This window comes from Aphanomyces invadans (genome assembly GCF_000520115.1).
Source record: "Aphanomyces invadans strain NJM9701 unplaced genomic scaffold supercont1.5, whole genome shotgun sequence".
NCBI classification, from domain to species: Eukaryota; Oomycota; class Saprolegniomycetes; order Saprolegniales; family Verrucalvaceae; genus Aphanomyces; species Aphanomyces invadans.
In genome coordinates, this window is record NW_008580150.1 from 1,310,227 (window position 1) to 1,331,004 (window position 20,778).

A 20,778-nucleotide genomic window follows, 5' to 3' on the forward strand; every position below is an offset into this window, starting at 1 on the left:
TACCATTTCCGATTGGACCAATCCGACGCCGAGAAGAATTCGCGGTTTTGGCTTTTTTCGCCGAAAATTCGCCATAACGGTGGGTTGGGGCATTTGTCGCACCTGGCGTCGAAGGTGTGTGCAGGTCGAATCATTCGACAATTCGGCACGGTCATGATTGACGCGACGTTGCCGGTGGCCGCGCGGCGCACTGGTCTCAAGCGCAAAGCAAGCGCACCGTTAAAGCGCGTGCAGTTCTCTGTTGTGACGGAGTACATCTTTCAGGTGGGCTGCGCTGCGACGGCGATCCCTCATGACTCGGTCCCGGGCGTCGGACTCGAAGGCCCCGCCATCCGCGTTGAAACGACCCCCGTCTCGGACAAACGCAGCCAGCTCATGATGTACACCCATCGAGATCGCGTGGGACTCCTTCGTCGCGCGGGGTACTCGATCGCGGACATGAACCAACAAAGCCGTGACCTCCAAGCCATCCAAAAGTCCCGCATGGAGACCGTCAACGAGTACATCAAGGAACGCCGAGAAGCCATCGCGCTCCAAACCAGGGCGCAAATGGACCTCGCCCGCCTCCTCAGCTAGACTTTCCCTGACGTTAGTTGGACTTCGTAATTTAGTTGGCCTATTCGACCTTGGCATATCCCTCTCCTCTCTGCTCGTTTCTACGTGACGACGTGTTTCGGCGGCACGCCCGCCACGTTGGACGCAAAATCGATTGAATCGCGCCAAGACCAAATCTGTTCCTCCCCATCTTCGTCCACCGTCCCCTGTTCTGCAACCTGAGTCCTTGCAACGATCTACATGGGTCGACATGCCCTCGACTTCCGCTGCAGTCACGGCCGCGCAACCGCACATGCCGGTGCCATCCCATCGCTGGAGGAAATTGCGCCGGCCGTTTCTGTGGAATGTTCAACATGAGTTCTATGGATTCCCTCGACTAGTATACGAAAAGCAAGATCAAACGGATTTCGAATTCCCTCGTGCTGACAATCCCATTCCCGATCGCACTTCTACAAATTTCGTGAAAATATTGCCGAAATTTTTGAGACATTTTCCTAAACAGATGGGGCGAGCAGAGTGCACGTCGTTGAAGCAAACCACGAGCGCCTTACGTGCAAGATGCGGTGCATCTTGCCTGGGTTCGCCTCCCGCATGAAGAAACTTCGATACCGTCCAGGTTCTTTCAAGAGTCATGGGCCCTGGAGCACTCATCCTCCACCCGCCACGAGCTTGACAAACCGAATACGCGGTGCACTGTGCCAGTTCGGTAGGCCTGCGGCAACCCACCATCATGAAAAGAAAAAACGGACGCACCCCCCAACCCACGACTCAGGGCGTTTGCAAAGGCCCTCGTGATGGATGGCCGACCTAACGGGACTTGGGTGCATCTTTAAGCTCCCCAACATGTCACGTGCAGAGTTTGTCCATTGTCAAACCGAGCCCACTCACTAGGACATGACTGTGGACCCACGGGACGATAAATCTTATACAACGAGCTCACGAAGTTTAGCCGAACCTTGGCACTACGTGATCGCATCGAAAAGGACCGGTAAGGTTCGTATTCTGTCCATTCCTGCGAAAGTCTCTCGCCTGCAGCCTGTCGCCGTGCCAAGACTCGAATCGCGCCCATCGCAGGATTATCCGCGCTTCGTACCTGCGTTGCGTTGGCCTGGTCTGGCGTTCTGCGCATGGTCCGCGTGTTGTCTCTCCTCTCACCCAAGATACACGGCAAGTACAGTAGCGCCGAGCGAACTTCGGCACGCTATGATGAATGGGTTCGTAATCGCTCTTCGTGGCTGGCCCTTGCGCCATTCAACGACACGAGCACCTCAGTGTGCATCCATCATGCGCCTCCGCGCGCCTAGTTGCGGCGGCGTAGTGTCGTTCTAGCGACGGACTCTGGAATGCTACACGACTAGGCGGCGATGCGTCGTTGTCCGGGTGCACACGTGTTCTATTGACGAGTACATCCAGCTTCTTGGACTTGAATCTCTTGGACGGGCGATGTGGGGCACGTCGGCAGCACAACGAGCCGCAGAGGACGTTGGGTTACAGCTGCATCTCCCACGAACCCTGTCTGACCACTTTTGGTGCTTTGTCCCCGTGCTGGTTAGATTTCCCCTATATAGTACCTTACCATCACGATGAATTGCAACGTGACACAACGGATTCATCGTTCGAGGGCAATCCTCGCAGTCCTTTCAGATCTCGAGTGGTTCAGCCTGGCAGGTAATCTCCCTCTTTTTACAATCCCTGCAGCGACACACCCGGGCTTCAGTTGCACTCGTCACGCGGCTTCCTTAGCTTGCACGGTTCAAGCCCAGCATTGTCACATTGCACGGTACCACAATACAGTATATCAACAACCGAACCAGAAGTATTGTACCGATCCATTCGCAGCAGCATCGACTGAAACAGATGAATACACGGCACACGCAGCGCCTAGAAGCCACCACTCGCGCGGCGTCCATCCTGTGTGCATGCTGCCATCCATCCATGGCTGGTGATTCGTACATTGCGTTGGACCGAGTTTGCACTGATTTAGGGTATATTCGACATTGGGACCCAAACTGGCGCGGCCGTCGGATCCGTTGGTGGCATGAGACGAGGACAGAGTTGGCGTGCGTGGTGGGCGGCCGGATCTTTGGAGTGTCCACAGGACCCTCACGCGGTCGCCGGTGGCGCTACCCAGTTGAGTATTCTCATTTGGGCTCACATGATAATCCCACAGCCTTCCGCGTACGAGTTCCCCCCGTTTGCCGACGACGGCGACCTCCTCGCGTTCATGGATGGCACGCTCTTCCCACCTACCAAATCGTCCCATGACGACATGGCGGTGGCGTCATGCCCATCGTCTCCACGATCGGCTCACACCACCGACCTCGACACTAGTGACGATTGCGCGCATGACCACCATTTCCCGATGGAAAAGGGCGAACGGAGAAAGCAGCAAATTCGAGACGCGTCGCGGCGGTGTCGTATCAAACAACGCGCGGAAGTGATGAATTTGCGGACGCGAGTGGCCGAACTCGAAGCCCGCGTCGCAACCGGGATCAAACTGCAGCGTGATCACGACATGCGCCTGCGCCAAATTGAACTGCTCGAAGGGGAGATCGCCCGCCTGCGGAATGAGTTGAGTGAGTCGCAGCATTTGTTGGGGACCATTCGCGAGCTCCTCCAGTGACGAGCGCTCTCCGTTAACTTGGCAAATGAACACTTGATTATTTATAGCGCTAACGACAATGGCAACCAGAGGCCATGCGAGAGATAGAAACTCCATATCAACCGCGCAAAATGCTGTCACGGATAGCTCCCCCTTGCCATTGCGTTAGCAGCGCCACGGGACTGATCGACGAGTAAGTGTAGAATTTGCCAGAGTCCAGGTACACTCAGCCCCCTGAGACCTTCACCCATGGAGTTCGCGCTCATCCAGACCAAATGTGTCCGTTCGACGAAGGGCGTGAGATTCTTGAGCGTCTGGTCCGTCTCATGGTGGGGCCTGCATGTTGTATAAAAGAGCTTTGCCCCGCTCATTCCATGCAAGGAGAGTCGACCCTCGCGAGTGGACATTTTCGACTGTGTCGTCCGCCCCTTGCCGCAACGAATTCCTACCCCCTGCAATTTCCATCGACTTCCAACGCTAGCCCATAAACTGCCTGAAATGCACCCAGGTATATATATACTCAATGATTCGACTCTCGCAATGGCGAGCGCTCGATCTCCTTGATGCGAACACGCCGTCCGGTGGTGGCATCGACGAGTCCACCACTCCATCGCGTATTTTTTGTAGTTGGAATCATTTTGTCCAATCATATCATTTTATGATTCATTAACGAGCCAATCAGGCCAAGTATCACTTCGACTGAATGACGGGTGCAAGGTACGATGTGAATCATCGCCGTGGCGGCGGCGGTGACTCTTCTCGATGGCGCGACTGACTCTTCCTTGCAGAACGGCGGCTGCAGCCAAAGTAGTCTTCTCGGGCATACAGCCCACAGGAGTTCCCCATTTGGGCAACTATTGTGGGGCCGTGTCGAAGTGGGTGTCGCTCCAGCAACAGAGTCATGGTGGAGCCGATGCTGACTTGTCGCTGTACAGCATTGTCGACTTGCATGCCATCACGCTTCCATACAAACCTTCCAAGCTTCAAGCCAATATCCACGGACTCCTTGCATCGCTCCTGGGATGCGGTCTCGACCCGAAGAAGAGCATCCTCTTCAAGCAATCGGACGTTGCACAGCACACGGAACTCGCGTGGTTGCTGAGTTGCATCACTCCGTTGTCGTGGATGCAGCGCATGACTCAATTCAAGCAAAAGAGTCAGCAAAAGGATTCGAACGCCGTGTCGCTTGGGTATTCATGCAAGCCATTCGACTCGCGAATGACACCCTTCATTCACAGGTTGCTGTCGTACCCAGCCCTCATGGCCGCCGACGTCCTGTTGTATAAAGCGACCCATGTCCCTGTGGGCGATGACCAACAGCAGCACTTGGAGCTTGCTCGAATGATCGCGACAACCTTTAACGACCGGTTCCAAACCAACTTGTTTCCAAAGCCCATTCCCCAGCGTGGTATATCCTTTGTCGATTTATGGTTTCGTCGCGTAAATGTGAGTTCCAGACGACCCGAACGATGCATTGGTTCGCATCATGAGCTTGCGAGTGCCCACTGAGAAGATGAGCAAGTCCGATGCGTCGCCCATGAGCCGCATTGACCTGACAGGTTCAATCGTGTTGACGCCAACTAGCCAACTCACAGGGAGCTAGATTCACCCGACACGATCGTAAAAAAAATCCGCAAGGCTCAAACGGACGCAATCCCAGGCATCTCATACGACAAGGCCGCGCGCCCTGGTGTGTCAAACTTGATGAGCATCCTGAGCGCCGTAACTGGACAGTCCCTCGAAGACATCCAAACGCAATACGGGGTGCACATGCCTTTCTTCCCGCTTCTCTTGACCAAAGCTGGCGTAGACTCACCAAACTGGTCAATTCAAACAAGTCGTTGCGGATGCTGTCGTGGCCAAGTAGGATGCTGCTAGCCCTGCGCAACATGAGAGGGCTTGACGAGTGCATCCTATTATGTAGGATCGGGCCAATCGGCCACCGCATTCAAACGTACCAAGCCGACCCAGCGTATCTGAACGACTTGCTGCGAGATGGCCGCGACTCGGCTGCCGCCATTGCGGCGAGCACGATGGTCGAGGTGAAGGCGGCGATGGGGCTGTAGTCGAAAGGCATAACGATCGATAGACACATGGGAAGAACATCTTGTGAATGTACGTGAGAGTCGTATCTGAACAATCTATGAAGAGAATGAGACGCTAAGACCATCGCAGCCACCGCGATTGCTGGCTCTGCGCCATGGCGAGGTCTCGCTCGTCTTGAATTCGAACGATGGCGGCCGAGGCCGAGTCGAGCTGCGACTTGAGGAGATTGAGCTGGTCGTCCATCGCTCTCATTTGATGTTCGAGTCGTCGGAATCGCATATCGACCTCGAGTTGTTTCTGGAACTCACGCTCGTTTGCTGTCCGTTCTTTCTCCTTGCCGCTCTTACTGCTGCGGTCGTACTCGTACGCGGCGACTGCGACCGCCACGCCAAAGATAAGCACTTCCCCGAGGAATTCTGCCCCTTTTTCTACGGCTTGGTCGACCGGCAGCTCTTTGATCTGCACTGATCGTGTGTTGATTTGGCCTTGAACGCTCATTTGAATCTTGAGCAACGCTCGGTTCTGGTGTTGCCCCACTGTGTTGCACACTGTGTTCAACCATGGATGTGTCTTCGCTCGCGTCTTGAGCGCCTTTGCCACCGGTTTGGTTAGCGTCCGCAGCAGGAGCCCGCCGACCTTGAACAGCGGAATCGCCACCATCTCACGTCGTGCCACGCGCGCGTGTGGTCGATGACGACGACGCCCTGCGTCGAAATATATATCCATTTTCAAAGGTTTATCTGGACATCCGGATAATCTAAAACAGCAACGTTTTGTGATTAGGTAGAAAACAGCAAACAACGACAGCAGTGCTGTTTTTCCCCTACTGGGTGTGGCTTGTCGCACGCACTGCCTGGCTGCTGTCCGAGTCGCGCAAGACCAGGTTTCGTTGCAAAAGTCTGGGAATGCTATGCAGTTTGCATACATGCGCAGCATGGCCTTGTGTCGAAGCGAGAGTGTCTCTTTCGGGTGACGCCGGCTTTGCGAGCCAATTCCAGCGAGCTCGCAAGGGCGATGGATGGCTAGGTCACAGCGTGCTCTGGCGCTGACGACATCGTGCAAGTCACGCTGCTGTGCTGACCTCATGTATCGATGTAGAGGACTGCTCACCTTAAACGTTCAGCAGCCCGGTTCGACGCGTAAATCCCCTGGCAACCCCGCAGCATGAAAAGTTGTGAATACCATCGGCGTCAACTGATTGGTTGGCCAACTTCGAACTACGGTTCATGGTACCACGACGAATTCTTCGCCATGGATTTGTTGTGGCTTGAATTTCAACGTCGTAGCCAATCACACGTCCTTATTTGGTACACTCATCTTGGATTGGTCAAAATTATGTCACCGCGTGGTCGATCTGAGCCGACGACATACTGTAACCGCCGCGGTGCCGCTGGCATGGCGCGAGTCGTGGTTGTACTGCGGCGCTGCTTCTTGGACAGTCCCACCGGATTTCGCAATGCTGTCGCATACCGGCGGCGACACAAGCTCCGTGTATTCTCTGTGGTGCACGTATGCAATCGCGACCACAATCGGTCGCTGCACCGCGTACACCGCCCCAGCCAGGCCAATCCGCACGCAGCCGCGAGGACTTGATCAGAACCCATTAAGCAAGGAGATCGACCATCCTTGTTGAAAGGATTTCGCTTTTACTGGCAAACTATCTGCCGTTCACGCCGACGACATCTTGACGATGCGTTGACGACACGTTCATGGTCTTGACGGTTCGTCGGCAAGCCAGCCGAGGGAGGGGGGGTGGAGGTCGCTGTAGTGGTGGGAGAGATGCAGTCGTCCTTCGGTGCGGCATAGCGATCCCAGACGGTCCAACCAAGTCTGGTTCGTTCCGGACGTGCTGCTTTTGCTGCTTTTTTTTGAAATATTGCCCCGATCCTTCGTGTTCGGTATCCGACGACGGCCTGTCATCACTCAACCGCCGCGGCGAAAGGTAGGACTGGCGTCACGACCGCGCAGCACTTTCAACCACCTGCCACGGCGCACTTCGTTCGATCCATAAACCAACCACACACACAGAGATGAAGTCCAAGCACGGCAGCCAAAGCTACCCCCGCATCGAGTTCACGCAGGACGTGTATGAAAAGCACTTGGCCAACATGGAGCGCATCGCGGCGCTGGCCCTGAATGGTCGAAGCGGATGGGACAAAGCGACAGCCACGCCCGCGCACGGATGGACGCTCTTGACCGACACCATGGGGTGGGAAGTCCTGTCGCTGAAAGCGCAATGCCCCAGCGTCCACGAGTACCTGTGCCTCGGCACCCTGCGCACGTCGCTCGCGGCGCTCCAGGAAGCCTTTTACGTCAAAAACACGTACGAGTTTCGCGCATTGAGCGCGGTCTTGTATGAAGACGCGATTGCAGACGCCGCGCTGCTCAACATCACGCATCGCCGCACGTCGGACGACTTGGGCCAATTCTTCGGCGTCAAGTACTTGAGGCTGCTTGTGCAAGTAATGAACGAAGAGGACCAGGAACAAGAGTACATTTACCTCGAGGTAGTGCTGCGGCACCACCGTCCATGGCTCATCAACGGGTGTAGTTTTCAGGCACGAGGATGGACTCTCGAGGACGCAAGACTTGGTTTGTCGTGACAGAACCAGTCGCGATCAAGTCCAAGGCCGACGCGAAGTCGTCCATGTCGTCGACAACGTGCCGAGGGTCCCAAGACAGCGACGTCAGTGGGCTCTCGTTCGGCGAGCGCTGCTCGTGCGTCAAGCTGTATCGAGAAGTATCGGACGGGAACGTGGAAGTGACGGTGCGGACCAAGCTCGAAGCTGGCAGCTCCTTCTTCAAGAGTACGTTGGATTGCATTCGATGGCGCCCGACGTGCTTCGTGCTCGATGACGTGCTAGTGTCCCATCTGACGTTGGATGCATGTGTAGCCGCGATGGGCGCCGGGTCGCACCACCACCACCACCATCATCAGAGTGCCAACTTGTCGGGATCTGTGGCATCCATGGCAAAGCGGGCCGGTCCGTTGGTCTTTTGGAAGTCCATGGGCATGTTCATCCCGAGTGGCCTCGCCAAGGACTTGCTGTGTTTGAGTCGATCGGGGTATGCCCCCGAGGCGAGAAGATTGACGACGGGAGTTTTTGCCAAGGCTTGGGAGCATGGCAGGTGCGTCTGGTCGATGGCGCTGCGTTCGAGTTGCTTAACGACGTGTCTGTAGCAAGTGCAAGGTTTGTTTCAAGTCGTTCAACCTCTTGCGACGCAAGCACCACTGCCGGCGCTGTGGACTGGTAGGCATCCGCACAGTCGACATCCCGCGTGACGGAATCGATGTAGTCCATGTGCAGCACGTGCACGGTCAATCTGTACTGCGTCGACCGGCCAACTAAGTCTCGCAGCAACCAAGCGCTGGCCGTCGAAAAGTTTTGCAAGTCGTGTTTAGTCCAAGCCAAGATTGACTCGATGCGGCATCGCGATGTGGATGCGGGCAGTAGCCGAATCTCGGACGACTCAAGCAGCAGCGCCGTCAACAGCAGCGACGCCAACCATCGGATCGCGTACTTGCACTCTCCAGCGTGCAATGCCAACGGCGACCGTACGCTCAAACCCGACCGACGCACCAGATGCCCTCACTCGTTGTGGTAGACTTTTTCCTGAGCGATTTGGTGAGCAACAGCTCGCTGTCCCTCAGCCACACGAGCGACCCGGCAGTAGCTTACGACTACACGTTGGAAGTGGACTCTGGTCCGTTCAAGCCGCCAGTGTACACGCCGTCTGCCGCGTCCACAACGAGTACACGATACGCCCCCGCCTTCCCGATGGTGTCGAAAGACTTGGCCGATTATTACGACTTGCCTGTCCATCGCCATGCGCCGCAAGTCCCGCCGCAACCAACCGACCATTATAAACACATCCCGTCCGACCGTCATGCTGCGCAGGGCCACCCACTGGCCCGAGGTATCCACAGTCAGGACAGCGCGCCTGTTGTAGACGCTCCCAAGGCGCAGTACACCCACGTTCCGCGACCTCAGCCGTCCCAACCTCAACATCGCTTCCATCCCGCATCGGACGACTTGAGCAGCTCCCAGTTCCACATGGTTAAATTGGTCCCGACAGACGGCCATACGGACCCGGAAACGACGATGGGTCGCCACGTGGACTATCTAGTTGGGCAGTCGTCTAAAGAACCGACCACAGAGCAGCCCCGCCATCATCGACACAACCGCCCCCCGATGTCTACGCGTCAGCAGCGGTATTGAAGCTGTTCGTGGTTTTCAATCCGTTCCTTGTCCGCATGCCGTTTTATCTGAATAAATGTATGGTCGTGTTCACTGTTTGCCCGATCACAACGTCGTCGGCTCCAGGACGCGTCGTGCAACGAGGGCCACCGATGTATGCGTCGGTGTCCTGCAGGGGCTGAGTAGAGGCACCCATGTACGTGTTGGGCCTTTCGGTCGAACTCGTCGCCCATGTGTGAGCATTGCTTATCCGTGCGTCCGTGGAGAGGAGGTGCATTCCTCGAAATTCGCAGCGGGTCTGCGGCGTGAACAATGGCATGCCAGCCACGACACCATAGTGCTGGATGCCAATTCTCTCCCCCGAGCGCTCCAGACACCGCGATCGATGCGCTGCCCGCCCATGAGTGATCGCAGCAAACCATAAACTATTTTGATTGATTTCTTGAAACGAGTAGCGGTTTCGTTGTTGGAGAGGTTCGATCTTGAACGGTCGCGCCGTCCTTTTGCTGTCGAATATCGTACCGTCGGCGACACGATGAGCAGTGGCGGTAGCAGCAACAACAACGTGTACCTGAGCAGCCATCGTCCCCGGTACCCCGTCGTCGAATGGACCGACGACACGTGTGCGCAGTACTTGACCGTCATGGAAGGCCTCCTCGCTGACGCGCTGGACGCCGACCTTGTCAAGTCGACTGTCCATCGAACGTACGAGGTTGCCCGCGACACGAACGAATGGAGTGTATACCACCGCGTGGTCCCGCCGCGGCGCCACGAATACGTTTGCATTGGGAAGCTCAAGACTACCCTGTCGGCGATCCAAGCGGCGCTGTACACGAAAGACTCGTTTGAGTTTCGATCGGTGTGTGCGCTGTTGTACCCGGCGCACATTGAGGACGCGGCGCTACTGCAAGTCGTGCACCAGCGCACGCGAGCCGATCGCGGCCGGTTCTTCGGAATCAAATTCGTCGCCCTCAATGCTCCGTCAGGGTTGGACGCAAAGACGACCGTCAAGGAGTTTCTCTACGTCGAAGTACGTTTAGCACAGCGTTGTCGACGTGAACTCATCGTTCTCTGCAGTACAGCGGCACATGCTCGGATGGGCGCGGCGTGTCGACGTATTTTGTCTTGACGTGTCCACTGTCGGCGACCCAGGGCCTGTGCGCGAACGCTGGTTGCGTCAAGCTCTATCGGCAGCAGTCGCCCTTCGTTGTCGAAGTTACCACGCGCGCCATTGTCGTCCAAAGTACACATCCTCCACGTGACGGTGTAAAGTATGCTGATCTGACGTGGCGGCTCCAGAGCAACCTGACGGGCGCGGCAACCGGGGGTCGGTCGGACTTGCCATGCAACACGCGCTGTCGCAAGGCCAGTTGATGTACTGGAAGGCGTTGGACGTCCTCATCCCCCGCGGACTCGCCAAGGACCTCCTGTCTCTGCCGCAGGAAGCAACTTTGCCAGAGTCCCGCCGGCTAGCCACGGGGCCATTTGCCCAAGCGTGGGGACACAGCTAGTACGTCCTGGAGCTTCACGTATTGCTGCAACGTCGGCTAAGTTTCGACATGCATGCTGCAGCAAGTGTGTGACGTGTCAAAAGTCCTTTCACCTGCTGCGCCGCAAGCACCATTGCCGTCACTGCGGATGGGTACTGTGACAACGGCGCCATGTCCATGGACTGACCACACAATGGCTCGAACAGAGCATGTGCGGCAACTGCAAAACCGTGCTGCCGTGCGTGGATCGATCTCGTGACGTTGGGGTGTTTCTGTCGACGGAGACGTTTTGCAAGTCATGCTTGGTGCAAGCCCGCTTGGAAGCGTACCAAGCCCCGCCGGCCGTCGCGAGTGCCGCGCACGACAGCGACCTGGACTCGTTTGAAGCCATTCAATTGTACGATCCCGAGCATCGCAATACGGAAGAGATTCGTACGAGTAGAATGCATGGTCAACTCGGGCATTGACGTGATTCTAGTCGATTTGCCAGCCACGCCGACGAACGACGCAATCGAATACAGGACGTCGCGAGGAAGCCCAACCCCGTCGTCAGCATTCAACCTTCCCGCGAATTCCCAGCACCGCAACAGTATTGCTGATGCCATACGCCATGGCCATACACATGATGCTCACGAGATGCTGTTTGTAGTGATGCTGGTTGACGCCCCGCCCCGCCACCGCGACCTCACGATGATTCGGCTCTACAACGGGCCAGCGAGTGTCGCTCCCGGGAGCAATCAAATGGAGTTCTTGACCGACTATGATCACAGCGACAGTGCCAAGCCTTCGCATCACCGGACGTCGCTACCGGCACGTCCTTCCTTCCAGCGATATTAATCTGTAACCGATCGAGTCGTTGTGTGTTGTCGGCGTGCGACCGCGTAACGGTGCGCCCCGAGCAGTTTCACGTCATGTAAACCATGCCGAAGAGCAAGCTCGACATCCAGCGCAAATATCCCGAGCACTTTCGCGCGCTCGGGTTCGACTTGCCCGCCGATGCCACCAGTACGAGGTGGCACCAGCCTGTGCTGACGTGCCAGCACGAATTCTGCCTCCTCACGCTCGACGACATCCTCCGGGACTCGATGGACATAACGCTAGAGCTTGTGCCGTCGCACTCGTGCACAATCTACTTGTACGACCGACAGAGTCGTATGCTAAACACGAAAGCGTCGACCAACTCGAAGCGCCAGCTCGACGTCAAGTTTGCACCTGGTATGGGGATCGTCGGGCGCTGCTTTTCACGCAAGGTTGCCGTGCATTTGGAAAAGCCAGGCGAGGTACACGTCGACGATGGCCATGGTGCACGAGAGGGACGCCCGGATGAAGTGGGGCATTTGGTTTAGAATTCGCTCTTTGAAGCGAAGTCGGACGGACGACAGAACAAGGCAGCGGAGAGCATGCTTTGCATCCCGCTAGTGATCCACGAGAGGGCGGTCGGGCTCTTTCAGGTACAGTCGTCGCAGTGGCGTTTTGCATGATGCTGATCCCATCCTCTGGCAGCTTGTCAACCGCGTCGTGGAGAAAAAGGACAAGCTGAAGGACCTCGACAGGTACATGGAAGGCTTCGACAACTTGAGCATGAACGTGATTGAGCACCTCGGGGACACCCACAATGAAAACGCATTCCATTCGCGCGACATAACCACCTTGATGGAGTATGCTTCGCTCGTCGCGGTACGATAAACCATCGACAGTCGGATGGGTGCCTCACGTGTGTGGGCAGGAATCGATAGCACAAGCGTTGTGTCGCCAGGAAGCCAAGGACCCGGCAAAGGACAAAGGCAACAGCGTGCGTCTAGCTCATTCAGGAAATCGTTTCCGGCGTCAAGTCGATTGACTTGCGGGGGGGGCTCATTTCTAGGCCATGGATCTACTCAACATGCTGAACGGCAAACTCACGACGAACTACGACTTTGACGTCCCCGACTTGTCCCCCGATCGAAAGCCATCGACTTGTCTGGAGCCCACGAGGCGGCCATCATCCAAATCCCCGTCCAAGTCCAAATATGCACCCAAAGCTCGGTCCGTGTTGTCGCTTCCGCTGTCCCCGACGAGCATAAAGGAGCGATTGGTTCAGGTTCGTCTACTGCTCAGTCGACATCGAACATTCCGCGACCGGACCACCCCTTTTTCTCACAGGCAGCTATCAAATGCCAAGCGCATGGACGAGGCTGGTTAGTGCGGAAGCATCATCCGTTGGCGCGACTGCGCCTGGAGCGTCTCGCACACCATGAAGTCCAGCGGATGCGAGCATTGCGCATTCAAAAGACATACCGTGGGCGACTCGGACGCGTGCGCGTGCAGCGCATTCGCACCGCACGCAGCGTCATTGCGGACGCGGTGTTTCAGTACGCCCAGCGCAAGAAAAGTGGTAAACAAGCGAGCCACGTAGCCCGGGACGATGCTGACCGAGAAATCGCCGTAGACAGCACGGTCAAAAGGAAGGTCGGGTCGCCGCGCACGCGAAAGCTGTGGGCACAGACGTCGTCGACGCTGCTGACGGAACGGACCAAACTCAAGAACAAGAAGGTGACGAATATCCAAAAACTCTTTCGAGGAAACAAGGCGCGGGCCGAAGTGAAGCAACAGTTTGGCGTGTCTAACCCGGCCAAGATGTATCGGAGCTTTGTGAAGCTGCAGGCGAGGTTCAAAGGCCGCCTCGTTCGCAAGCTCATTCAAAAACACACCGTGCTCCAGCACAAAGCGACCAAGACCGCGATCCCGCCATTTGGAGCCGTTCGGATGGTGCGTGCGCAGCGTCTCATGGGCGCCGCCATCTCACCGGGCAACTTGTTCAGAGATGCCACAATGCCGAACCACGTGAGCAGTCCATGGCGTACCCCCGATGCCACACCGGCGTCAACCAGTACCTCGTGGCGAAGCGAGGGCAAATCCAGGACCTCGGACCGCTCTTCGACAGATTCCGCCTCCACCAGGAAGTACCTCCCCCACGCTCTCTACATGCCTTGCAGCTTCCACGTGTTCGACCCCCGCGCCCACAAGACGACGAGCCGGACGTTGCGATAGCTTTCAACACCAGGCGCCTTGTCGCTGCTCACAGTCTGTCCACGAATGTGCCGCTGCCACTGCTGACCTGCCAAGGACCGAAGAGTCATTCAAAGCCACACGATGCGTCGCAGAAACTCAGACAAACGTACCACACCGACGTCATGCCACATCGTCGCCAGTCGACCGTGGCGAGGTATCCCGTGAAAGGCCACCACGTTGAACCTGGCGCCAACCAAGACGCCCACATGTACGGGATTCACCACTATCGTGAGTATCGCACACGAGCGTATACCACTGCCGTGGGCGCGCCGGCGATCCCTGCGCCGCCGTCACAGTCCCGACAGCCATCGCGACATCGACCGTTCCTGTGCCTCGTGCAACACACAGAGGACGCCAAGCGCGAGGGTATTCGGAAAGCGCTGGAGGAACTCAAGTCGTATTACCGCAGTCGCGTTGTCCCTGGACCAGTCCATCGACGCAAGTCCATCAAGGAAGTCATGGACGAATGCACCAAGCTCGCGACGACGAAATCCACGACGATTCTCGTCCATCGCGTCAAGACCACGCCAGGCGTCGACTTCAACGCGACGTTGCTGACCCCAGAAATCCCCGAAGAGCCCGTGACTGAAATGGATTCGGTCGACAGCCTCGCGCTCGAGTACCGCCCCGTGACGCCCATGCTGGAGGCGATTCGTCTCGTCCCCCCTGAGCCCCCCGTAATCCCCACTACGTCCCGCCTCGACTGCATCTTTGGAGACAGCAGCACTAGCGCCCCCGCATGTCCGTCATGACTCGCCGGCCCTTCTCGCAGCTCTTACGTAACTACTGTTAATCAAGGGGGCGCCGTGCGCAGCTACGGACCCTCTCCTTGGCGTTGTGTGTCAAAAAACACCATGCACCGACCGGATGACATTATCCGGATGACACCGCCCATCGATTTGAACGAGCAAAGGGCAGATGACGCAGGCGGCGGTGCTGGACGACGACAGCTGGATCTCCAAGTCGAACTGGCACCGCATCGATGGGATGACCGGCAGCGACCAGGACAAGCTCTCGTTGCGGTACTTGGACGAGTTTGTCGGTGACTTGACGTGCTCGGCCCAAATGTTGGCGTGGGGCCTGTTTCCGGATGCAAAGGAAGTGACCGAGGTATGAAGGAAGCGATGCTTGAACGAGGACACACCGACGATGGTAGACGATGGGCGTGTTCAACGCGATTCGAAAACTCGGTTTGCACGAGAAAGACACGGCAACGCCGGATGGAATGCTCGATGGCATTGTCGTCGTCGGCGACGGTGTCACACGTCCGTCATGTTTCCTCTCACCTTACCTCACTACAACTAAGTCGTGTATGCGTAGCGCGCACGGCGGCGATGTTTGCCTACCGCACCAAAGGATGGACTTGCTACAGCGTCGACCCCATCATGAAAGTATCGACGGTACCGCACTCGTGCAATGCAATCGAAGTCGCATGAAGTATATGCGGTTGTAGGATCACGATAAAGTGCCTTGGGATGGAGTTCTTGCCAACGTCGTCTCTGTTTGCGACAAGATTGAGAATGTTCGTGTGTCATGGCACGACGTGCGAGGTCTTCCATTCGTGTGTAGATCCGCATTCGCCTGCGAAAGGCCATCGTCGTGCTCGTCCATGCCCATGTGACCATCGAGCAAGCCATGTGCGCGATCGATGCCACCGAAATCATCGCAGTTTTGACCTTACCATGGTAGGTGACATATCCTGCACGAATGACTGACTCGGCCGTGCAGCTGCAATTGGTATGGTCGCCAGGAACAGTGCTTCGGTCGGTACGTTGCTGCCATGGCGAAATGCATGTCGGGCGTTCTTGTTACTTCAAACTCGGCACCACGTAGGCAACCTGATCTGGTATACGACGACTTGAGCATCTTGTCAGTCCACAGAGAGGTCTGTACCTCAGCCGTCGAGTGATTCGGAGTTTGAGATGGTATTCCTTTTCCTGGCAGGTTCGGCTATGGATGACTCGCCCTGGCAAACTGCACGCGGCAAAGCTCGTATCGCTTGGCGGATGCGTGGAAAAGGCATACAAACCTCCTGTCGTCAAGGACTCGACCGTCGCCAGCGACTTCCTCGCGTTGGTGCTGCAACAGTCGGCACCGTCGGCACCGTCGACGGTTGAGCACATGGCAGCTTTCTGCGCGCAGTGCGTGCGCTCTCCGTCCTCGCTTCTGCATGATGCGAATGCACCGAATTGTGTAGGCATTTTCAACGGGACTGGCGCGTCGGAGTGATTGGACGGCAGGATGAACTCGTGCACGCCTTGTCCCGTCTGGGGTTTACAGCCATCGACTCGATCGAGGCTGAAGACGACATTTCGACGTTGACTTGGCACGTACTGCTCGACTGCGGCAACTTGCACCGAGCGTTGAATCGAACGGACAAAACCAAGTCGGGCAACCTCGTTGGCCATTTATGCCAGCGATGGCAAACCTGGCTCGTAGATGCCCCCGGGGCTGCCGTCGTCATCTTGTCAAGTCGGCGAATGCTCCGAAGCAGGAAGTTCCTCAATCGGTAGCCGTGAAATGCCCCATCAGCGTATATGTATGACATGCCATGACAGGACAACGCTCCACTGGGCCTCCGTCACGTCGATCTCGTTGAGTGACCCACCCAATTTCATCTACGTCTGCCAAACGTACACGGCTTTTTCATCAATGTAGTGACCCATTCGAGCTGTGCAGGAAACGAAATGAAGTGCAAGCTACCCAAGACTCATCAATACACCACACGATCGATCGAGTGGCCGCCGTCCTGGCCGTTCAATTCGACGAAGCGCCCGCCATGCCCGTCCATGCATCAGGCGCAGTGTCTCGCATTCAAGCACTGCATGGAAACCTTTCATTTGTCGATTTGCAGAGTGCCGATGGGACCACGACTCATGTTTTGCTTCAAGAACGTTCGTTGCCGCAGGATCCGACGTGTCTGATGCCGCGCTCCCTTGTCCAAGTCCTTCAACTGGGTGCCAGCAACAACCATGCATGCGTGACTCGTCCCAGGGACCTCACGTTTACCATCTCTAGGTGACATGCTTCAAGTGATGGGTACGCCTGAACCAACAAAGAAAGGGTCGAATGTCGTTGTGGCGTCTGCGGTGCGCGTTTTCAAGATCAAGTCGCGCGACACGCTGGTGTACTACAACTAATCAAGCACGTTGGTCGCTTCCGCTAAGTGACCGGGTCGGTGCTGCAATACAACAATACCCACACGTTCTCGTCATTGGCTCGGTTGGATGCCGCCGTCGCCGAGGGAGGACTGCCACCGGGCATTGGTGTCTGAGGCAGCACCACTATGCAACAAGTCAAGTCCGAATCGTTGGTGATCTTATGGGCGTACGTTTCAAGAGATCTCGAGTGGCTTGGGGCACCATGGCAGCTGTGGTGGACGTGCTGTGGCTCACGTCTGGGCTCACGTTGACCTCGAGCAACCATGGATGCATGCGTTCGTCGAGCAAAAAGTCCAGGCCGAGCCATTCAAAGCCGTTCTAGCGAAAGGTGGGACGATTCATTGCACGCTGGCGTCCACAGTACCCCAACACGCTTCAATTTGGAGTGGATAGACAAGACCGCTTCGATGGCAGCGCGCTGCATCGCCGGCAACGTCGTGTCATCCCATGAATCGCGCCGACCTACCTGGCTGCATGCAACGGACTGTTGGAATCTATGGCGTTCGAAACGCGATGCAGAGACACCTGAGATGCACGAGGAATCGGTCGACGCTCCACATGTGCTGTGGAATGTCGGGGTGTTGGTCGTTGGGATTTGTTTTCTGGAGAGAATGGTTGCACAGGTGGACAAACCTGCGACACGATCGAGATAAAACGACGACTGGATCGAGGTCGTACGTGTCGTTGAGATCGTCGTCGTGGGCTAGGGAGTACGGCTTGGACGAAAAACGGAGGTAGCACTGGCGATGCCAGTAGATGGTCAATGGCGCCGTGTTCGTGATCACGATCCATTGGCGAATGTCAAATTTGCGGTCGAAGATCAGAAGCGGCCTCTCCACATACTGCTGGACCACAACTTGCCTCTTGTTCGCGGCCTGCATGTATGCTTCCATCTCGATCCGACTCGATATGATTTGGATGTCTGTGCCATGGTCAATGCGTGATAGTTTGACGTGACATACCTCGGCCCTGGGATAGCCCCGCAGGCTTGACAATCCAAAGATTCCGCGTCGAGACAAAGTGAAATTGTGGATCGCATGCTTCAAGATACAACAGGAGTGCATCGTCGTCATCGCTGGGTGGCGCACAGCAGCCGATAGAGGAACTCGAAATGGTTGTACGTGTGGCAGAAACGAGGGTTGCCACGATGTCCTCGTGGGTGGACAAAAAGGTCTTGTCCATCTGCCCAAGCGTCTGGTTGATGACACACAATGGACGATATCTATGCAGACGTACGAAAAGCAGACTATGCTCGCGCCGAGATGGAGCATTCAAACGCTGGATTTCGTGAGCAATGCAACGTGCTGCAGGAAGATATGCAGCGAACGTGGATGGGTTCTTAAGGACAAGGAGAGCTTGAGCGTAAAGGAACATGGCGAACCAGGCATCCAGACTGGTTGTACTTCGTGGAAGTAAACCGCTGACGCCTTGGCGAGACTCGAGGTGTTGCAAGAGCTCGTTCTTCTTGCTGAGAAGAATTGCGTGCTGAAGATGGTTAATCACCTGGTGCGGCTTGACATAGCTCCATTGAATCTTGGCGTAGTTGGTGAACCGAAGCATGCAGTTCGGGTACGTGTGGTGTGGACATGCAACCCACCCTGCTTCCCTGAGAGCTTCAATCACATCTGGAAACTTGCCATCGACTGCGTAACCTGGAGCCAGCGACATCGACGGCGTCGCAGTTTCGCGCTTCTTCGTCAACCCACTGCGCAAGTTCGATTAATTTGAAAAAGTAGTCATACTTTGGTGCATGTTGAGGACTTCTTTCATGAAATTTGTGAAATGCAAACCTTTTCTATGAAAATATTGGAAATACTTGAGATTTTGATGAAACATTTGGAGAATTTGTGAAACTCTCGAAACGCACTTATTTCAAGCAATTCTTGGACATCATGGAGTTGAGCGTTGAGCAGCGCATTGCCGACGGCAATGCCTTGTACAAGGAAGGTCGGTACACGGAAGCGCGGCGAGAATACTCTGCAGCAATCCATACTCTGGACACATCTGCCGACGCAACTCCAACTATCCTGAGCCGAATCCTTGCCAATCGAGCACAGACGTACCTCCAAGAACGTGACTATGCTCTGGCGTTGAAAGACGCCGAGGCCGCCGTCGAGAGCGATCCATTGAACGTCAAAGCACACATGCGTCGCGTAATCGCGACGGAGAACTTGGAGAAGTTTGAGACCGCCTTAAAGCATGTCCGACACATGCTCACGTTGTCGCTAGATGCTTCGACGCTGTCCTTCGCATTGACGACGCAACGCCGGCTCAAATGCAATTGCAAGTCGGATACGGCCGCTGCGAAAGCTGAACGATACGAGGTCGGGAAACTTGTGCACAGTCAGCAATCAATCCGACTCAACTTTGGGAGCATGCTGCCGTCGCACCTCCCGGTCTCCCAGTGGGTCGATGTTGTATTCTTTGTCGCTAACGAGTTCGGACTCTTCCAACGCGGGCTCGTTTCATCTTCCGTACCCCTTTCTGTGTCCATCAATAGTCTCTCTGGGACATCACTGAAGGATGTCGCGCTTGAAATCGATTCAAAGTCGTTGCCCGTCGAAATTGGCGTTAACGGCAAAACCACAGTTCGCCTGCGCATCATCTCAACCGCGGCTATCACCGCTGACCATCCATTGCCGCGACTGTCGCTCCGCGGCGACTTGGCGAAAGGCCACCACCTCGACGATGTGCTTCCTGTCGTGTCATTGCCGATTCAAGCAACTCACCCCACGTCATCCACCATCTTGTTTGAGCACGAAAACGATCCATTAGGCATCCAGTGCTGCCGCAGTGTGTGGGTGGACGGCGCCGAACGCTTCATCACTCTGGCCGAATCGCCTGGGAACCTCGGTACGAGCATTTGCATGGAGCTGATGGACGGCTGGGGTCATGGAGGCATTGTAGGCATCGGCGGCAAGTTGTGGGATTCCAGCTTGATTTTGACCGCGTATTTGGCAGCACATCCCGAGGTGATCGCAGGACAACACGTAATTGAGTTGGGCAGCGGCCTTGGCCTCATCGGCCTCGCGTGCGCGGCGCTGTCGAGTGCGGCGTCCGTTGTCCTCACCGACATAGACGATGTCGTGCCTCTGCTTGAGTACAACGTGCGACTGAATGATCTCCAGGACGAAGCTTCTGTGCGACCTCTTTGGTGGGGAACTTCTATTGAGCACCTCAGCGCTCCTTATGACGTTGTGTTGATGTCGGACGTGGTGTACGATCCATTCGGGTAATGCTGCGCCACAACGACATGCATCTCACGTCTAGGACTTGAACTCAAGTAGATACGAGCCCCTCATTGCATCGTTGCGCGACCTCACAACACCCAGCACTACGATTCTCATGGGGCATCGATCACGGCATCCCCAAGAAAAGCAGTTCTTTGACAGTCTCGACAACGAGTTCACGCTGACTCCAATTCCCATCGACGAGCAGTCGGGTGCTGTGTGGGCGCATCCGTCGCGCATGACAGACGTCAAGCTGTTTTCCATTCGGAAGAAGAACTAGAGCTTCGCTGTCACCGCCATTTTCGCCAACATCGCCGCCGATGCCAGTTCTCGTTACATGGAACAGGTGTATTCAAAAATCGACGGATTTTTCAGAATACTATGTACGATGTTAATAAATCAAAAATACACCTAATTCCAAAAAATCCAACAAAAGTCTCCGTT

General features: G+C 56.0%; 10 protein-coding genes across 25 annotated transcripts; 8 read left to right on the forward strand and 2 right to left on the reverse strand.

Annotated features, from left to right (window-relative positions):
• Window positions 1–141: 141 nt before the first annotated feature.
• Window positions 142–642, forward strand: H310_03435 (hypothetical protein). The gene has a single exon (XM_008867290.1). The coding sequence runs from the start codon at window positions 154–156 to the stop codon at window positions 574–576; it is 423 nt and encodes a 140-aa protein (XP_008865512.1). The 5' UTR covers window positions 142–153; the 3' UTR covers window positions 577–642.
• A 1,888-nt stretch (window positions 643–2,530) lies between these two features.
• H310_03436 (hypothetical protein) lies at window positions 2,531–3,261 on the forward strand. Its single transcript, XM_008867291.1, has one exon. The coding sequence runs from the start codon at window positions 2,594–2,596 to the stop codon at window positions 3,176–3,178; it is 585 nt and encodes a 194-aa protein (XP_008865513.1). The 5' UTR covers window positions 2,531–2,593; the 3' UTR covers window positions 3,179–3,261.
• A 599-nt stretch (window positions 3,262–3,860) lies between these two features.
• H310_03437 (tryptophan-tRNA ligase) lies at window positions 3,861–5,885 on the forward strand (the record flags this gene model as incomplete). 5 transcript variants are annotated; one of them, XM_008867294.1, is made up of 8 exons in its annotated part: window positions 3,861–3,874; window positions 3,946–4,347; window positions 4,396–4,565; window positions 4,615–4,716; window positions 4,761–4,921; window positions 4,968–5,020; window positions 5,082–5,272; window positions 5,315–5,527. In XM_008867294.1, 7 exons carry the CDS (start codon window positions 3,861–3,863, stop codon window positions 5,221–5,223), a joined length of 1,044 nt encoding a protein of 347 aa, XP_008865516.1. In that variant the 3' UTR covers window positions 5,224–5,272; window positions 5,315–5,527. The 5 variants fall into 5 exon arrangements, with proteins under 5 accessions (XP_008865516.1, XP_008865517.1, XP_008865515.1 ...); XM_008867295.1 differs by having other exon boundaries at window positions 5,082–5,885; XM_008867293.1 differs by having other exon boundaries at window positions 4,761–5,020.
• On the reverse strand, window positions 5,252–5,902 carry H310_03438 (hypothetical protein). The gene has a single exon (XM_008867297.1). It carries the CDS (start codon window positions 5,861–5,863, stop codon window positions 5,318–5,320), a length of 546 nt encoding a protein of 181 aa, XP_008865519.1. The 5' UTR covers window positions 5,864–5,902; the 3' UTR covers window positions 5,252–5,317.
• Window positions 5,903–7,083: 1,181 nt separating this feature from the next.
• H310_03439 lies at window positions 7,084–9,505 on the forward strand. Of its 2 annotated transcripts, XM_008867299.1 has the most exons (7): window positions 7,084–7,526; window positions 7,577–7,710; window positions 7,755–8,010; window positions 8,098–8,332; window positions 8,385–8,454; window positions 8,501–8,759; window positions 8,810–9,505. In XM_008867299.1, exons 2-7 carry the CDS (start codon window positions 7,669–7,671, stop codon window positions 9,421–9,423), a joined length of 1,476 nt encoding a protein of 491 aa, XP_008865521.1. In that variant the 5' UTR covers window positions 7,084–7,526; window positions 7,577–7,668; the 3' UTR covers window positions 9,424–9,505. The 2 variants fall into 2 exon arrangements, with proteins under 2 accessions (XP_008865521.1, XP_008865520.1); XM_008867298.1 differs by having other exon boundaries at window positions 7,084–7,710.
• Window positions 9,506–9,876: 371 nt separating this feature from the next.
• On the forward strand, window positions 9,877–11,787 carry H310_03440 (hypothetical protein). Its single transcript, XM_008867300.1, has 7 exons — window positions 9,877–10,432; window positions 10,480–10,645; window positions 10,702–10,912; window positions 10,975–11,044; window positions 11,099–11,324; window positions 11,371–11,481; window positions 11,542–11,787. Exons 1-7 carry the CDS (start codon window positions 9,938–9,940, stop codon window positions 11,727–11,729), a joined length of 1,467 nt encoding a protein of 488 aa, XP_008865522.1. The 5' UTR covers window positions 9,877–9,937; the 3' UTR covers window positions 11,730–11,787.
• A 1-nt stretch (window position 11,788) lies between these two features.
• On the forward strand, window positions 11,789–14,776 carry H310_03441. 2 transcript variants are annotated; one of them, XM_008867301.1, is made up of 8 exons: window positions 11,789–12,172; window positions 12,239–12,343; window positions 12,396–12,569; window positions 12,619–12,684; window positions 12,757–12,972; window positions 13,035–13,266; window positions 13,321–13,640; window positions 13,694–14,776. In XM_008867301.1, exons 1-8 carry the CDS (start codon window positions 11,813–11,815, stop codon window positions 14,693–14,695), a joined length of 2,475 nt encoding a protein of 824 aa, XP_008865523.1. In that variant the 5' UTR covers window positions 11,789–11,812; the 3' UTR covers window positions 14,696–14,776. The 2 variants fall into 2 exon arrangements, with proteins under 2 accessions (XP_008865523.1, XP_008865524.1); XM_008867302.1 differs by having other exon boundaries at window positions 13,035–13,263.
• A 53-nt stretch (window positions 14,777–14,829) lies between these two features.
• Window positions 14,830–17,260, forward strand: H310_03442 (hypothetical protein). Of its 7 annotated transcripts, XM_008867304.1 has the most exons (13): window positions 14,830–15,053; window positions 15,100–15,208; window positions 15,264–15,343; window positions 15,397–15,465; window positions 15,513–15,628; window positions 15,672–15,710; window positions 15,777–15,828; window positions 15,888–16,084; window positions 16,141–16,329; window positions 16,383–16,452; window positions 16,502–16,576; window positions 16,623–16,900; window positions 16,962–17,260. In XM_008867304.1, exons 1-11 carry the CDS (start codon window positions 14,862–14,864, stop codon window positions 16,544–16,546), a joined length of 1,158 nt encoding a protein of 385 aa, XP_008865526.1. In that variant the 5' UTR covers window positions 14,830–14,861; the 3' UTR covers window positions 16,547–16,576; window positions 16,623–16,900; window positions 16,962–17,260. The 7 variants fall into 7 exon arrangements, with proteins under 7 accessions (XP_008865526.1, XP_008865525.1, XP_008865531.1 ...); XM_008867303.1 differs by having other exon boundaries at window positions 16,141–16,452; XM_008867309.1 differs by having other exon boundaries at window positions 16,623–17,260.
• On the reverse strand, window positions 16,655–18,824 carry H310_03443. Of its 2 annotated transcripts, XM_008867310.1 has the most exons (7): window positions 18,341–18,824; window positions 18,067–18,286; window positions 17,783–18,026; window positions 17,630–17,737; window positions 17,469–17,574; window positions 17,275–17,422; window positions 16,655–17,227 (listed from the first exon to the last, which is right to left on the reverse strand). In XM_008867310.1, exons 1-7 carry the CDS (start codon window positions 18,770–18,772, stop codon window positions 17,106–17,108), a joined length of 1,380 nt encoding a protein of 459 aa, XP_008865532.1. In that variant the 5' UTR covers window positions 18,773–18,824; the 3' UTR covers window positions 16,655–17,105. The 2 variants fall into 2 exon arrangements, with proteins under 2 accessions (XP_008865532.1, XP_008865533.1); XM_008867311.1 differs by having other exon boundaries at window positions 17,469–17,737.
• Window positions 18,825–18,930: 106 nt separating this feature from the next.
• On the forward strand, window positions 18,931–20,764 carry H310_03444 (hypothetical protein). Of its 3 annotated transcripts, XM_008867313.1 has the most exons (3): window positions 18,931–19,957; window positions 20,012–20,336; window positions 20,392–20,764. In XM_008867313.1, the coding sequence occupies exons 1-3, from the start codon at window positions 18,997–18,999 to the stop codon at window positions 20,612–20,614; spliced, it is 1,509 nt and encodes a 502-aa protein (XP_008865535.1). In that variant the 5' UTR covers window positions 18,931–18,996; the 3' UTR covers window positions 20,615–20,764. The 3 variants fall into 3 exon arrangements, with proteins under 3 accessions (XP_008865535.1, XP_008865534.1, XP_008865536.1); XM_008867312.1 differs by having other exon boundaries at window positions 18,931–20,336; XM_008867314.1 differs by having other exon boundaries at window positions 20,012–20,764.
• The last annotated feature ends 14 nt before the right edge of the window (window positions 20,765–20,778 follow it).